Source organism: Xenopus tropicalis, chromosome 6 (genome assembly GCF_000004195.4).
Source record: "Xenopus tropicalis strain Nigerian chromosome 6, UCB_Xtro_10.0, whole genome shotgun sequence".
In the NCBI taxonomy this organism is placed as follows: domain Eukaryota; kingdom Metazoa; phylum Chordata; class Amphibia; order Anura; family Pipidae; genus Xenopus; species Xenopus tropicalis.
This window is the reverse complement of record NC_030682.2, coordinates 99022743-99039278: the sequence shown is the minus strand read 5'-3', so window position 1 is coordinate 99039278 and position 16536 is coordinate 99022743. Positions and strand designations below refer to the sequence as shown.

At 38.7% G+C, this 16536-nt stretch overlaps 1 protein-coding gene across 2 annotated transcripts in view; it reads left to right on the top strand.

The window, feature by feature from the left end:
• znf236 (zinc finger protein 236) overlaps nucleotides 1-16536 on the top strand; it is a 74918-nt gene that overhangs the window by 3787 nt on the left and 54595 nt on the right. Inside the window, exons 2-6 of one of the 2 annotated variants that reach the window (XM_012965379.3) lie at nucleotides 6746-6852; nucleotides 12871-13010; nucleotides 13141-13305; nucleotides 13643-13821; nucleotides 14879-15003. In XM_012965379.3, the coding sequence (XP_012820833.1) occupies nucleotides 6834-6852; nucleotides 12871-13010; nucleotides 13141-13305; nucleotides 13643-13821; nucleotides 14879-15003 (628 nt within the window). In that variant the 5' untranslated portion in view covers nucleotides 6746-6833. The remainder of the gene's footprint in view (nucleotides 1-6745; nucleotides 6853-12870; nucleotides 13011-13140; nucleotides 13306-13642; nucleotides 13822-14878; nucleotides 15004-16536) is intronic. The other variant, XM_012965378.3, reaches the window with a different exon arrangement.

The window sequence follows — 16536 nt, the reverse complement described above, 5'->3', positions numbered from 1 at the left end:
CGCGTGCATGCGCAGTAGAGGGAAAGGCCAAACTTTAACAGAGAAGTCGGCTTTTCACTCTACTGCGCATTTGCCGGTCGTGGGGTCCCGGCAAAAGGAAGGAGGAAGCGCATTGCTACAGGTGCCCCAGGCTGGTGCTGTTTTCTCCTAACAGGGGCACCAGCCCGGGGTAAAAGGCAAGCAATTAAAGTCACTTGGGGGTGCCTAACATTTTGGCACCCCCAAGTGACTTAGCCTTTCCTTGTCCTTTAATGGCTTTTGAATTTGTATGTCAAGGAAAGACTGCATGTTAGAGTTCTGAACTTTTCTTTTTGCAAAAACTGAAGAAATACAGTGCATTATTTAGTTGTGATGGTTTAACCTTCAAATTTGAAACCATGGCAAATGTGCACATGCTAGATCTCTAAGAATCTTGGAAAAGTTAGATTAGTTCTCTTAGTACTTTGGTATGAATAACAAAGGGCCCTGGACCTTGGTTTACTTAGACTTGGGGGCACATTTACTAATCCACGAACGTCCGAAAAGTGTCCGAATGCGTTTTTTCGTAGTGATCGGTATTTTGCGATTTTTTCGTAAATTGTTACGACTTTTTTGTAAATTGTAGCGACTTTTTCGTAGCCTTACGACTTGCGCAAATTGCCCCCACTTTTTCGTAGCCATCGCGCCGAGTACAAAAGTTTCGGATTCATTCAAGCTTCAGTATCGTGACTTTCCTTGGGCCAGGTTGGAGCTGCAGAGTGCCATTTTGAGGCTTCCAAAATCATGCAAAGTCTGAAAGTTTTGCCTGCGGTTTACGAGCGCTCAATACGAAAAAGTCACAACAATATACGAGCAAATTGTAACGGCTACGAAAAAGTCGCGACAATTCGCGCAAATCGTAACAGCTCCGAAAAAGTCGCAACAATTTACGAAAAAGTCGTAACGGCGACAAAAAAAAATCGCAAAAAATACGAAAAAGTCGCAAAATGTTCGTTTCCAATCCAAATTTTTCCAATTCTGATTCGTGGATTAGTAAATCAGCCCCTTGGAGTCGACCCTGCATAAATAATTAAATTATTAGAATTTTGTTAGTTAAACAAGAACAATTCATAAGCTGCTTCTCATTTGTGTAAACACATGAAATATAGAAGTTTAGAATCTCTACTTTTTCCCTCCTCTCATCAATCAATTGACTTCCCTTTGGGGGTCTCACAACTTCTTGCTTAATTTCTATTACTGTATATTTATTTAAAAAATAATTTTAAACTAATTTTGCTCCTCACTGCAATGTTCTTTTCGTTGTTTTAGCTTCTCTTATAACTTTTTTGCATGATTTCTTGGAGTTTTTGTACTGAAAGTCTCAGATGTTCCAACTAACGCTAATGCTTTTATCAAACTATAAAGGTTTTGCTTTGCAAAGTCGTTCCTTACTTATTAGGGAAATATACTGACATATCATTTTTAAGCAGCATTTTAAAGACATCCCATTTTCCTTCTGTGTATAACCTTGTGAAAAGTATTTTCCATTTAATATATTGCAGAGATGCCTTTATATAAGTTTGCATGTCTATATGTTATATACTGTATAGGCATATATATATATATATATATATATATACAAATGCAAGTGTAGGAATCAGGCACTCACGTAAAGGTAGAGATAAATAATGCCTGGGTGCAGGATAGCAAAGTATAAGTATAATATGTATAAATACCGCACTCACAGGACTTATGAAAACAAAAAAGTATTTATTAGCAAGGACTAACGTTTCGGCTGACACAGCAGCCTTTCTCAAAGTGAGTGTGCAACAAACAAATCCCCCAATAAACCCAAGATTTTCGGACAGAAAAGGACAAAGTGCAATTACCAGTGTGATTAATAAAGGTTGAACACCCAATGTGAGAGAAATTGATGAAAAGTGGATATTAAAATACTTGTACACACATGTGCTGAACTATAACTCACAACGCGAATTGATGGGGTAATGCAAATCCCGGGTACAGTTAAAAAGGGGACGCCAGTAGTGACAGGGGGCAAAAGGTAGCATTGAGATGCCCGCATATAGTACTCAGACCGAGCGTAGCAAAAAGACGGTCATAGGTTTGCGTCATGCAGTGACCGTCAGAGACAAAGAGCAGCGCTACTGGCTTAGCGGCTCATTCAAGGAGGGCGTATATGTGCGCACAGTGAGGAATGTGGGCACACCGTGACAAGCAGTAGAGTGATCTGGGACGGCTAGTAGCACAAATGAAGATGGAATCCATATGATACAGGGGACCCAGTATTTCAATATTGTGCACAAATGTATTCCGACCAGGGAGCGTTTTGTAAGGTCAATAAAGTCATAGCAAAACTGAGTCGTTTAGTGGGGTATATGCGTTGATTCCAATGGACAGGTAAGGTGTTGGTGTACGAACCTAATCAAAGGACGGACCGCCACACACTATACTCTTGGTCCAAGGATGGCATTGAGAAGGATACACAATGGGGCCAACGGATAAGATATGCGAATGCTCCATAAGGACAGGTAAAGTGTTGGTGTGCGAACCTAATCAAAGGACGGACCGCCATACACTCTATACGTAGTCCAGGGGTGGCTGGACTACGTATAGAGTGTATGGCGGTCCGTCCTTTGATTAGGTTCGTACACCAACACCTTACCTGTCCATTGGAATCAACGCAGGGGCGTGCCCCCGAAACGTTACATGGTTAGCTACTATTAAAATCAGCAGGGTTTATCCCGCTAAAACAAATCCTGTTGTGCCGGTATTTTGTGCAATTTTGGATCGTGGTGGAGAGTGCCGACGTCTCTAAAAGTTCTGTGCACCAGGTGGAACAGAGTGGAAAGGCCAGGGTGTGCTGGTGAGTGTGGATTGAGTTATAGTTCAGCACATGTGTGTACAAGTATTTTAACATCCACTTTTCATCAATTTCTCTCACATTGGGTGTTCAACCTTTATTAATCACACTGGTAATTGCACTTTGTCCTTTTCTGTCCGAAAATCTTGTTTTCACTTTAGATTTTGCTTTTTTTGTTTTTTTCTCTTTTTTTCTGACAATACACGCCCAGTTGATGATGTCATACTGGTTTTGGCGCCACTGTTGGGTTTATTGGGGGATTTGTTTGTTGCACACTCACTTTGAGAAAGGCTGCTGTGTCAGCCGAAACGTTAGTCCTTGCTAATAAATACTTTTTTGTTTTCATAAGTCCTGTGAGTGCGGTATTTATACATATTTTATATATATATATATATATATATATATATATATATATATAGGCCTAAATATCAGGATTCAGATTTGTGAATTTTTGAGTTTTAATTTTAATTGGAAAAACGTAAAAACTTGCCAAACTTAAAATATCCTTATTTATGATAAAACTCAAATCTTCAAAATGTTTTAAAAAAACTGGAACAAAGCAGAATCACATTCTACTTATATTCAATGACAACTGATAACTTTAGAAAAATTTAAATGGAAAAAAATCACTCAAATTTTGCTCAGACAATTTCTATTAGTTTTTATGATTAGTAAACATTAGAGCTTCAGAAACCCTAATTTAAATTTGTGAGTTGTAGTGCACAGAAAACTCAAATCGCAATGTTAATAAATTGGCCCCTTGGTGTCTTACTTTCATATAGAGTTGTTTCCACAACATAAAGTCAAAGGAGACAATGTTATGGTCACTGTTCCCTAAATTCTCACCCACGCAAATACTAGAGATAAATTTGGTATTATTAGTTATTACCAGACCAAGCGAGTCTTTCCTAGAAGAATCCTGAACTGAGATAAAAAGTTGCCATTTAGCATATTTTCAAACCTCCATGCTTTAACTTACTTGCCCACCTCATTACTCCAGTTAATGTCTGGATAACTGAAGTCACCCATAATAATCTGACCTAATTGTGAACTTCAGTTGGATGTTCACTTTCCCTGGATGGCTTGTACCATACACCAATTTTAATTTTCTTACTAATCCTAAGTCCAGCTGAAATCTCCCTATAAACCCTATATGTCTTGAATTTCCTATAAGTACAATCTGACTTGGCCTAGGCCTTTTTTTCTATACTAGGCTTTCTCACTGTTACACAACTGACTGCCTCATCACCCTTTGCTGTTCTCATTCCCCAATAGTATCTGATGTAGTTAGTTTTGCTTAGTGAGCAAAAAGCTCCTCTCAAGTATGTTAGTCAACCTCAGCGCTGAAATTTGCTTCTGAGCATTGAAATTTTCTTCTCTAGAGCTTTAGCTTGAGCTTCTAAAGTTGCAGTTTGTTCATATTCACCAAAAAGGTAAGCACTTTGGAACTCTTTTTTTTCAAAATCTGCATAAATATAGGAATCTTTGGACATGGAAACTGAGTGCAGCAGATAAAAAATCCATCAAGCTTACTTCCCTTCCAAATTAGTAAGATGTCCAGCACAGCTATCATTTCAGAATTGGCATAAACTGCCACTGGGACCCCGTTACACCTATCTTCAGTCTGGATAACTCAGTAGTGGGCTTCATAAAAGGATTGTGACCATAAAGCCATTTCAAGGTGGAAACAAAGCCAAAAAAACTTAACTATGGAGGAAGACACATGAAGTGGGGTGCAGAAAAATAACAACAGGACTGATATTTCAAAATATAAAATATTTGGTTTACATAGAAGGCGGTTTGTCTAACCAGTGGCTGGAGAACAGTACATGGATGAATGTCTGCAGGGAACAGTGAAGGTTGGAGGTTCCTTGCAACTTTGGGGATGCATTTCTTTAACAGAAATGGCACATTCACTGCTAATAAGTGCAGTGTCATCAATGAGGAACTCAGTGGAGCTCAAATGATCAATTTCTAAATTAATTTTGCAGCATAACAGTGACCAGATTGTATGGCCCCAAAGAGCTCTAATCTCAATATAATTGAGCCAATGTGGTATTGCTTGCAAAGACACAAGCAAGCAAAATAGCCAGACTACAAAAATTGTATGGAAGTGTACCTAATACCATATGTTGAATTCATTAGTATGTTTCTGTTTACTGCAGAACATGTTTCATTAATAAAAAAATATCCATGACCTTATTTGTAAAGGCATTTGTGCTTTACACATGTCCTTAAAGATTTTTGCACTGTTCTTACCCCCTTATGTAATTAAAGGCACTAAGGGGCTGATTCACTAAAGGTCGATAAAACGAGCACTATTTATAGCATGCGTTAAAAATTTTATCTCTTCTTATTTTTTGCAACTTAACGCTCGATTCACTAAAAGGACACATGTCATAATTAAGAAGCAATGTTCTTTGCGTTATTTAACTCGCGATGACCGATTCTATGTGATATTTTAATGCACGCGCAGTAATTTCCACCATGTGCGAAAAATCGCACGCCATATTAGCAATACACGCCATATTATCGCACGCTATTACGCGCGTAGCAGTTACTTTCTGAAAACTACTGTTCTAAAAATGACCATTTCCCTGCAAACTGGAGGATGCATCACTCTAGGGCCAACACATACTTAAAAAAATAAGTAGGTGACCAGTAAATGCTTCCTGCTATGGGTTACTGCTCATGGGCAAACTAAGGGGTATATTTATTATGCTGTTTTTAAAATGGAGTGAAGCATTACCAGTGATGTTGCCCTGGGCAACCAATCAGCAATTAGATTTCAACAGTTAGAAAACCAAAGCAAAGCATCTGATAGCAGCTGCTATTAACAACATCACTGGTAATGTTTTACTCCACTTTTTACACTGCATGATAAATATACCTCTTAGTGTCTTTTATTACATAACCCTGTATGTGTTTATATATATCATAATATGTGTAAATATATAATCATGATTTTCAATACGTTAAAATTAATTAGGCTAGTGCCACACAGGGCTGATTCTCGACTTGCAAGTCAGCCAATCCTCTGGCAGTTTCAGTTTCGCAAAACAATTCGTCAGTGACCAAATGCGGAAATTCGCTGCAAATCCATGCCTGCCAAAAAAATTCGCTCATCACTACCTTGTCCTTCATACCCAGGATTAACCTATTATATTTAACAGATTCTAGGTTCAAGGAATTGATTGCCTTTCAATATGAAGTTTTTTTGTGCACACCCTCAATTTCCCTTCTGTAAGCGATCATACTTTTTGCCAAATGGGCATAACAAAGCAGTTAGTGTGGCCATATACAGGCTGATAAAAACTGCCAATGGACAGAGTTGGTAGTTTATCAGCCCGTGTATAGGGCCCTCAGACAGGCCTACTTGCCTGCCTGATATTTGGCTGAAAATCGGCCAGATGTCATTCGGGCAGGTTTAAAAATCTTGTCTGGGAGAGGAGCACATTGGCTTGAGGCCCTTGCCCCCACAGCCTGCATCCTGTCAATGCAATTTGATCACTTTGCCAAAGGGCCAAACATTCAGATCAATCCGATATCACCCACTTCAAGATGGGCATATTGGGGAAAGATCTGCTTGCTTGATGACCTTGCCAAACAAGCAGACCTTTTAGTGTATAGGCAGAAATCAGTTAGACAAGTATACTCTCTTAACACACTCACTTAGCCTATTTCACCTGGTGCAAACAATTGTTATTCTAGAATGTGATTTTTTGCAGCAAGAAAAACAGTAATGATATATGTTAATACATGATGAACATACACTGCAGTTTGGTGGATTTTTAGTATGAAGTTGAATAACACACATTCTAGGTTTTACGTGAATAGTATCTCTTGAAAAAAAACCTTCCTGGTGCTTTATATCCTTTTTAAAACTAAACCCTTGCCACCCCCCAGAGCCCTGTTGCTTACCATCGCTGGACAGTGCCTACAGGTCTTTACCCCACCCCAAAGCCAGACGTCACGGCTGCAGCAGCTAGAAGGGATGTTTGAGACTGACACTGGTAAGTAATGGAAGGGGGGTGTGGGGGGGGGGGGGGTTGGGAGCTGGGGGAAGCAAGGGTTTTATTTAAAAAAAAAAAAAAAGGAAGAGCAACAGGAAGGTATTATAAAGTATTACTGACAAGTTTCTGTAAAACCCTGAAACCTGTTGGTATTACTTTAAAGGTTAAGTAAAATTTAGGCAATCATGGCAGCACAATGGCTACTAGGGTTTAGTTCTTTTAACATTGTTTTTAAAATATTCCCACTAGAAAAGATATGTAGATTTTCATCTATTCATATATCTTCAGTTTAAGATGAATTGCTTTTGAAATTAAACAGCGATCACCGCTCTTCTCAATATCTAACTACTCTTGTCATTAAACCACTGAAGGGAATAAAAGTCCCTATGCTGCAAGGTAGAAACCATACACTTAATGCATGTGGCTCCCTAATGACTGCCTGCTGCTTACTACATGGTCTGGTTAACCCTAACACTGCTACTTTGCCCTGCATCTACTTGTTAGCAAGACAGTACATTGTTTTCTGTTAAAAGAGGGTTAAGGTTCACTAGCTAACAGCCTAATAAATACTGAGAGACAAGAGACAAGATTATCTAAACTAAGCTCTGCAGATTCTAAGATCTTTATATTTCTTTGTATTCAGTTAGTTGTTTATACCTGCTAAAATAATATGGAAATTGATTATACATATAATTCACAATAGAATGATTTCAGTCTTTATATACAGCAATTGTAATAAACATGCAAAATACTACAAACGTACACGCAGGATACAGAAATAAAGTATCAAGTATTTTTTCTTTCGTGGTGCTGTCTGGCATTTATATTTTCTGTCAGGTCTAAAGCTATCCAGATATTGATTTTGTTAGCATTAACAGATGTGGAAGGGTCCAACATCAGCCTGGTATTTTAGTTAGGAGAAACGATAGCACACCCTTCTAATGGAAAACAGTAGGGATGCGCCGAATCCTTTGTGAAGGATTTGGCCAAATACGGAACTGATTTTTTGCAAATTAGGTCATGGAAGGGTTAAAGAGAACCATGCATTCAGCGCAGTGAAAAAATTTTGTGTTTATGTGACAAAAAGTCATGTGATTTTAAAGATTTGGTTCGGCCAGGCACATGGATTCAGCTGAATCCAGCTGATGGCCAAATCTTGACTGAATCCGAATCCTACTAATAAAGGATGAATCTTGGCTGAATCCCGAACTGAATTGTGGATTCAGTGCATCCCTAAAAAGCAGACATCTGGATTCTCTGATACTGGAAAGAGACTAAAACAAAAAAGACCAGCAAAAATAAATTTTTTCCAGGAGACAAAAATGTAGACAAACTGAATTATTAGGGATGTACAAATAATCTTCAATGATATATAATATACAGAAAGATACTGGGACAGTTAGAAAAAGGACAGGTACATATATGTTATTGTTTTTCATATTGCTGGTTGCACAGGTACTTTTTACCCAGAATGCTTGGGACCCGGGGTTTTTCAGATAATGGATTTTTCCATAATTTGGATCGCCATGCCTTGAGTCTACTAAAAAATTATTTAAACATTAATTAAACCTTGTAGTATTGTTTTGCCTCCAATAATGATTAATTATATTATATAATCCAGTACAAGGTACTGTTTTATTATTACAGATAAAAATTAAAAATTTTAAAAAATCTGAATTATTTGAGTAAAATGGATTCTATGGGAGATGGTCTTTCTGTAATTCGTTGCTTTTTGGATAAAAGGTTTACAGATAATGGATCCGATATCTGGATACATATTTTAAGAATTGATAGTGTTAAAATAATTATTTTTAAGGGGAAAAAGTCTATCATAGTTGATTAATCACTATATATCCAGGTACCAATGATCCAAGGCAAGGAAACAAAAGTTTATGTGCTGTCTTACTAGTTTAACAGTGGATATTTTGTTTAACCTAAATCATATCTGAGCAGTTTTCAAAGTTCTTACAAGAGTGAGACTATATAAAATAATAGACTACTGTTTCTAATATTTACTAACTCCAGTTTATCAGACCAGAGTACATTATTTTTACCAAAATGTAGATAAGGTATACATGTTTTTGAAACAGTAACACCAAAAAATGAAAGTGTTTTAAAGTAATTAAAATATAATGTACTGTTGCTGTGCACTAGTACTGTTATGTTTGCTTCAGAAACACTTTTATAGTGTAGCAATGGAGGCAGATGAAAGACCCACTGAGCGGTTGAGTTGCAAACAACAAATCTCTGCTATCGCGGACAACTAACCGCTTCAAAATGGCTCCTATTGTTGCTGGTGGAAAAATTACTTTCGTTAAGAGCTACTTTGGAAAACCGAAGCAAAGGTCTTTCCACCGGCGACTCTTATTGTTGCCAATGGAAAGCCATTTCAGAGCGGATAATGGCCTGCAATAGCAGAGATCTATCGCGGGTGATTGAACCGCTCCGTGGGTCCTTAGCCTTAGTGGACAACAGATAAGTTGTGTAAAACAGCATTGTATTCTGCAAAGCTTATCTCAAGCACAACTTCTCGTGACTGCTCTGCCTCCATTTGCTACGCGTCTGGGGCGCTGCACCCCGACGACCGGATCAGTGGGGTGAGTGCCCATGAAAAACTGTGATTTACATGATAATTTAATGAAGAAATAGTCGTGGAAATAATTTTCCCTGGGGGGCAAGGCACCCAGACCAACTTTGTGAAGGGGTGAGCGAATGCTAATTGAGACTGGCTGTTTCAAATTTTAAAACAGTTGGTTGTTGGCTTTAGATGCCCATACACATGATGATCCGCGCGGATCTTCTCCCGATATCCCCACCTACAGGGGCCTGCGGCCAAATGATCGAATTATAATGGAGGCAACGGGGCAGTTGGTTCAGGGACCGCATCAACGAGCCGATGTGGTCCTTGATCCGACTAAATCTTTTAACCCGCCTGATTGATATCTGGCCTGTTTCCTCTCAAGGCAACTTCCGCGATTTCACTGAAATCGCGCCACCACGTATGCCATCCCACCGGCGATTTACATTTTCGCCGGTGGGATGGCATTTCGGGGAGATTAGTCGCCCGCGAACAGGGAGATTTGTCGCAGGCAACTAATCTCCCCGTGTGCCAGAGCCCTAAGAAGAGAATTTACTGGCAAACATCGACACCTAATATGTACCCAGGAGTAAACCTGATCAGATAAACAAAGAAAAGAACAAATAAACATCTGTGACACAGGCAAAAGAGTGCAGGCTCCCTATTGGAGAACCTTTGTATAAATCTAATAGAGTTTGTTGTTGTTGAGTGAGTGGAGTGAGTGGAGCAAGAGGAACAGCTGCCTAGAAACTTTAATAAAATATATATAATCTTATATAAGACAATATGGGTTACTTGCCTTTGGACAAAAAGGAGAGGATGGTAACTAGTTAGAGCAATGAGAACACCAACAAAGTTTCCAGCACCCTATGCACCAGAATTGTCAAATACAAAGGGAGGGTGACAGTTGTCCTTGGATCAGAGCCATTAATGAGCCAAGTAAGTAATCTCCAAACTATATCATGGTCTAATCAAATGTAACCTTTCAAGGAAAATACCTCTGTAAAATAAAATGGCCACCTTAAGCAGTTTTTTTTCACTAGTGAGATATCAAATAGTTGTTGGGTGCTACCATCCTGGATGAAAGAATAATACACCCTGTGTGCCACAGGCCCTAAAATTAACTGGATTTGCACGATTCAGACAGCAGCATTCCAAGACAGTTTGCAATTAGACTTTGTTATATTATTTTCTAGTTTTACAAATCTGGTTACTAGTGCTTGAATTCCCTTGCAGCCAGGTGGCAGTTTGGAACTAAGAATAGAGGATCAAAAGAAGAGGACTTGAAAAGAAAGAAATATGCAATTACAGAATTACAGTTAAGAAAAACAAAATAATTAATTTTTGGTTGCTGGGTTAAGTGGCCCCTACAACTAGAGATCATTTTAGTTACAAGCAGGCAAAATTGGTTTGAGGGGTTGGGTTCACCTTCCAACAACTCTTTTTAGCTCAGGCAGATAGTACTCCAGAAAATATTTTTTTTTTTCAATTGCTTTCTGTTTTTTATTTTTGTGTGTAAACGTCATGTTCCTCTCTGGTGTTTCAGGCTAGCAGCTCAGTATCTAGGTGAAGACTTTAAACTGTTACAGTTTGTTACATTACAACAGCTGATATTAATTAAACTGGGATTATGCACAGCAGGGCTAAAAATAAGAAATGTATCAACTAATGTATCAAATGAGAAAGGTTTACGGGGTCGGAACACCCTCACAGAGATGCTCTAGAAAACCATAAGGAAGTGTAAAATTGAAACTTTAAACGTTAAAATATAGAAAGCAATAGAAGAAAGTCATAATTTCTGGTGTACTACCTAAAATCACCTGAACTAAAAAAAAGTGTTTGGAAGTTGACCAAATATGCAAAATAATGATGACCAACAGAAAGGTTGCTTAAAGTAAGTCCATATTTTACATAATACAAGCATACACTCCATTCAAAATATTTGTTTGTTAAGTTTTGGGGGATAAACACCTTTGAGATACAACTTGTACTAGCAGTAAAAATAAGGAACTAGTGTTATTGCCACCTATTGGAACCTTTTTACCTTTTCAGGCAAATTAGAGAAATATATAGATATGTTTCATAGATACGTTATGCTGTGACTGCTTATCTTTGTGTAAGCTTCAAATGGTATCAGCACTGAGATTAACTGGTCTTTGCATTGTTCGAATTTCAGGTTAAGGCTGTAAACCCCTGTATTGTTCACACCTGTAAATTTCTGCATTGTTCACACCTGTAAGCAGCTGTATTGTTCACACATGGAAACCCCTGCATTGTTCACACTGTAGGCTCCTGGATTGTTCACACCTGTAAGACCCCAGACTCAGGGTGTAAGCTCCTATATTGTTCCCCTGTTCACACCTCAGACTGTAGGAGCAGTGTCAGCATTGTGTCACTGTACATACTGCAGTACAAACTGTTCATCTTGGTGTGGTCATGATCAGTTACTTACATAGACATGATTTTCTTCCCTACTCTACCCTGCCTGTGTGTGCCACACACTTCCTGCCCAATTCTGCTTGTGTGTGCCATACTCTGCCTGCCTTATGCTGCCTGTGTGCCTTAGTCTTCCTGCCTTACCCTGCCTGTGTGTGCTATACTCTGCCTGTCCTATGCTGCCTCTGTACCATACACTGCCTGCCCTATGCAGCCTGTGTGCCATAGTTTTCCTGCCCTACCCTGCCTGTGTGTACCATACTCTGCTTGCCCTATGCTGCCTGTGTGCCATAGTCTTCCTGCCCTACCCTGCCTGTGTGTACCATACTCTGCCTGCCCTACCCTGCCTGTGTGTACCATACTCTTCCTTTCATACCCTGCCTGTGTGTGCCGTACTCTTTCTGCCCTACCCTGCCTGTGTGTGCCATACTCTTCCTGCCCTACCCTGCCTGTGTGTACCATACTCTTCCTGCCCTACTCTGCCTGTGTGTGCCATACTCTTCCTGCCTTATGCTGCCTTTGGAAAGTGAACCTGGCGGGGCTTTGTTCTGGGATTTTGCTAGCATTTGGAAATAGTTGTTGGGGGACATCTGAGGTTTGTAATTATGTGCTGGGGGTTGTTGTGCTACCCATGGGAGAGGAGGAGCAACCAATAAGATGATTGCTTTTAAACAGGTGACCAGTAAATGCTTCCTGCTGGTTGGTTGCTATGGGTTACTGCTCCTGGGCAAACTTAGTGACTTTTATTACATAACCCCTATAGAGTCCAACTTAGGGCAAGGGCACACATAGTGGATTGTCTTCTTTCTTTCGCAGGCAGTTTTTATAGAGCTTCAGAACATCAGCCTGTGTGGATCTACACAGAGTTTATATCCCCTACAATGATTCTACCGTTACCTGTATGGCTAGTTTATGGCCAAATGTGAATTTATTTAAATGTGCCAAATCATAACAAATCTTCAGCCTGCATATGACTTTGGATGTTTACCCTTTCTTATTTGCAGATGGAGTTTTAACGCCAAATGATGAGAACAATAGTTATGCCTATCATGGACCAACTCACAAGTGTGATATCTGTTTGCTCTCCTTTCCTAAAGAAACTCAGTACCAGCGACACATGCGGGACCATGAGAGGAATGATAAGGTACACATACATAAAAATAATGACTAGTAAATCAATTTAATAGGAAGGCATAATTTACATTATGGATGCTATGGGCTATTTATCTTATTTATGGACTCTGACCATAAAAATTTTGTTTCTTGTTACACAGGCTCATCGATGTGATCAGTGCCCAATGTCCTTTAATATTGACTTTAACCTGACACTTCATAAAGCTACACATAATGTGGATGACCCTACATGTCCAGCATGCAGGAAGAAATTTTCTCGAGTTGCAAGTCTCAAAGCTCATATAATGCTCCATGAGAAAGAGGAGGTAATTATTTTTGTTGCCCTTTATATGAGAGAACAGCCTCATTCTCTTGTGCTTTATGTTATACCCTAGTTACCCTACCCTAGGGTATGGGGTCATTTTTTTTTTTTAAGTTTTTAACATGCCTAAAGGTAGAGAATCTCAGTGGAATTTTTTTTAAGTCTCACTCTTGCTGACACCTATGTTGTGATGTGATGTTGACCATATACCTGTACTACAAAATAATCTTTTACAAAACAGCAAGATATTTTAAGGAATGAATTCTACACTAGGTGACCAGAAGCTGATCGTGCGACTGTAGCTGCTACATGGAAAACAATAGTAACAATTCTCTTTGCAGACTCTTATCTGTTCAGAATGTGGGGATGAATTCACGCTGCCAAATAATTTGTCCCTCCATATGGAAGAACACAGGCAAGAGCTGGTGGGAAGCAAAACATACAGCTGCAAGTCGTGCAAGAAAACATTTGACTCTACACCACAACTTAAAGAGCATATGAAAACACACTTCAAGATTAGGTGGGTAGTTCTGCTAATGCAATCTTACTCTTTCTTACTGGTTACAAGTTTCCTCATGGATCTTGATCATTTTAATATAACACAGTTTAATCGGTGATTAGTAAAACATAACCCCTTACAGCATACTAGCAGCATTAGCATTAAATATGGAAAGCTTTTGCTTCTCCAAACAGGCCAGTTTAGGTAGAACTCAGAATGTGACCAGATAGTACCCTACCACTAATACAGTCAATTCTGTAAGTGCCAGCTGAATTTTCCTTTTTATTTGCTTTAAGTGCCAGCACTTACATTCTTTAGGGGCATTTCCTGGGAAAGAATTTCAGTCTACCTAGGAAAACTATATATTGTTTCTTTCAGGGCAGCATAACTTTCTAAATCTGTAATTTCACCTCTATAACAAGATATAGGCCTAAATATCTAAAAACTGTAAAACAAAGAAATATTTTTAAAAGTATTTAGCCATATATCAGAAACAGATTTTAGTAGTTTTATGCAGTTTACTACTTGGGGTAGCAGATTACTGCTCCAGAAATCAGCATGGTCTAGACTGCTAGGCCAAACACTTCACTAACAGTAGCTTAACCCCAGAAAAACATTTATAAACAACAATGCAGATTGCAATTAAACCACTAAAATGAAATAAAACTAATCAAAGCAATCATTTTTTCTCTCTGTGTAGTGAGATTGTTGGTCAGAATTCCCTTTTTTTAATGCTTTTGTTGTAGTATACAAGTTTTACAGGCATACATAAGCAACCAACAGTGACGTGGAACTGAAAATGTAATAAAATGGCTACAAATTCAAACTAGTAGGTAAGAATGTTATAATTGTGACACTGGGGGCATAGGTATACATGCAACAGCAGACATAGTTTCCACATGTTTGCTGTTTTCTGAGATTATCGCCCCCCTCACCTGCTTGGTCCATACCTCTGCTGGCTGCCTAAGGGCAATGACACACTGAGCTGCTTGTAGCCAGGATTGCAAAATGTTAGTTAATTATTAGTTAATGTGAGATGCAGATTGTTTTCTTTAATTTTTCTTTTCTGTTCTTGCAGGGTTGCAAATACTAGATCTTACAATCGAAACATAGACAGAAGTGGATTTTCCTACTCATGTCCCCACTGTGGTAAAACATTTCAGAAGCCAAGCCAGTTAACCCGTCACATAAGGATACACACAGGTATAAGGTTTGATGTGCATCAGAAGTATCTAATGCATAAAGAATTAGAGGGTTTACATTTACAATATAATAAAATATTAATCTTGTAGCATGTATTATATTTTAACCCACCTTGCTTTAATCTGAAACATACCCTTTACCTAAATATTCTGTATAGGGATTAAACATTTATGATAAGTGGGATTGCTATGAAGATTTAAAAGACAAGCCCCATTTACTGGGGAGTATTACTATGTTAGGCGCCACTCTCGCCAGTGAGTGTAATCGTTATGGGTTTTTTTGTCAGTGTATTTTTAAGAGAAAAAATGCAGTGGCCAGGGGAAAAAACTACTGTGGCATAATGCCACCATCTTACTTATCCTTCCAAGCTGCCCACCTTCAGTATTAGATTCGCACATGTGCAGTAGTGTAACTATGCTACTGCATATGTTTACATCTGGACTAAGGACCCCTGGTAATGATAAATAATAAGATGTTAGTTTATTTCTTGGGCCTGGTAAAAAAAACTTTGTTTTTAAGATTAAATTCACTTTGGGTTGTCTAACATATTGGCTACCCCCAGTGAATGGGGCTTTCCTTGTGCCTTAAAAGGCTATTTGGTTGCCATCTATTTGCTAAAGCAGGGATCCCCAACCTTTTATACCCGTGAGCTACAGTCAAATGGAAAAGCAACACAAGCATGGAAAAAGTTTCTGGGGGTACATATAAGAGCTATAATTGGCTATTTGGTAGCCCCTATATGGAGTGGCAGCCTACAGAAGGCTCTGTTTGGCAATTATACTTGGTTTTTATGCAACCAAAACTTGCCTCCTTACCAGAAATTAAAAAATGAGCACTTACTTTGAGGCCATGGGGAGCAACATCCAAGGGGTTGGTGAGCAACATGTTGCTCACGAACCACTGGTTGGGCATCACTGTGCTAATGCATCAGCATTAGATATTACTCCAATACATTATTATTGTTTATAAGGTATCAATGGCTAATGTAACCTGTGGCAACCAATCAAATTTTTGCTTTTCATTGCTTGCTTGCAGTTTTCTAAACAAAGTTAATCAATAATAGGTTGCCCTCGATTGCTAACAGTAAATGTTAGTTATAACTATGTGTGGTACAGATCTGCTTCCTAGTCTTTGCATGGTTAAAATTTAGTTGGCATTACAGATTGATATCTGATTGGGCTTTACAAAAAAACCTTTAGTATCTGTGTCATGATGCAAGAAGTGGAAGGAATGTCGTACTGTGACTGTGCAGCATTATATACTGCTAGAAATGGTTGACTTATAAATAAATGACCGAAAGTGTACTTTTGTTCCAGGTTTTCAGTTATAGGGTACATTGCACAATGAGCAGTTCTGACATTTGTACTGGAGGCCCACATGTCTTCCACTATGGAGGTTCTGCCATGTGCCCAATCTCACCCCTGGTGGGAAATAAAAAACATAGCACACTGCCATGCCATAAGTTATAAAAAAAAAAAATTCAAAGAGCAATTATAACTTTGGGGTGAATTTTTCTTTGAAGAACATTGGATA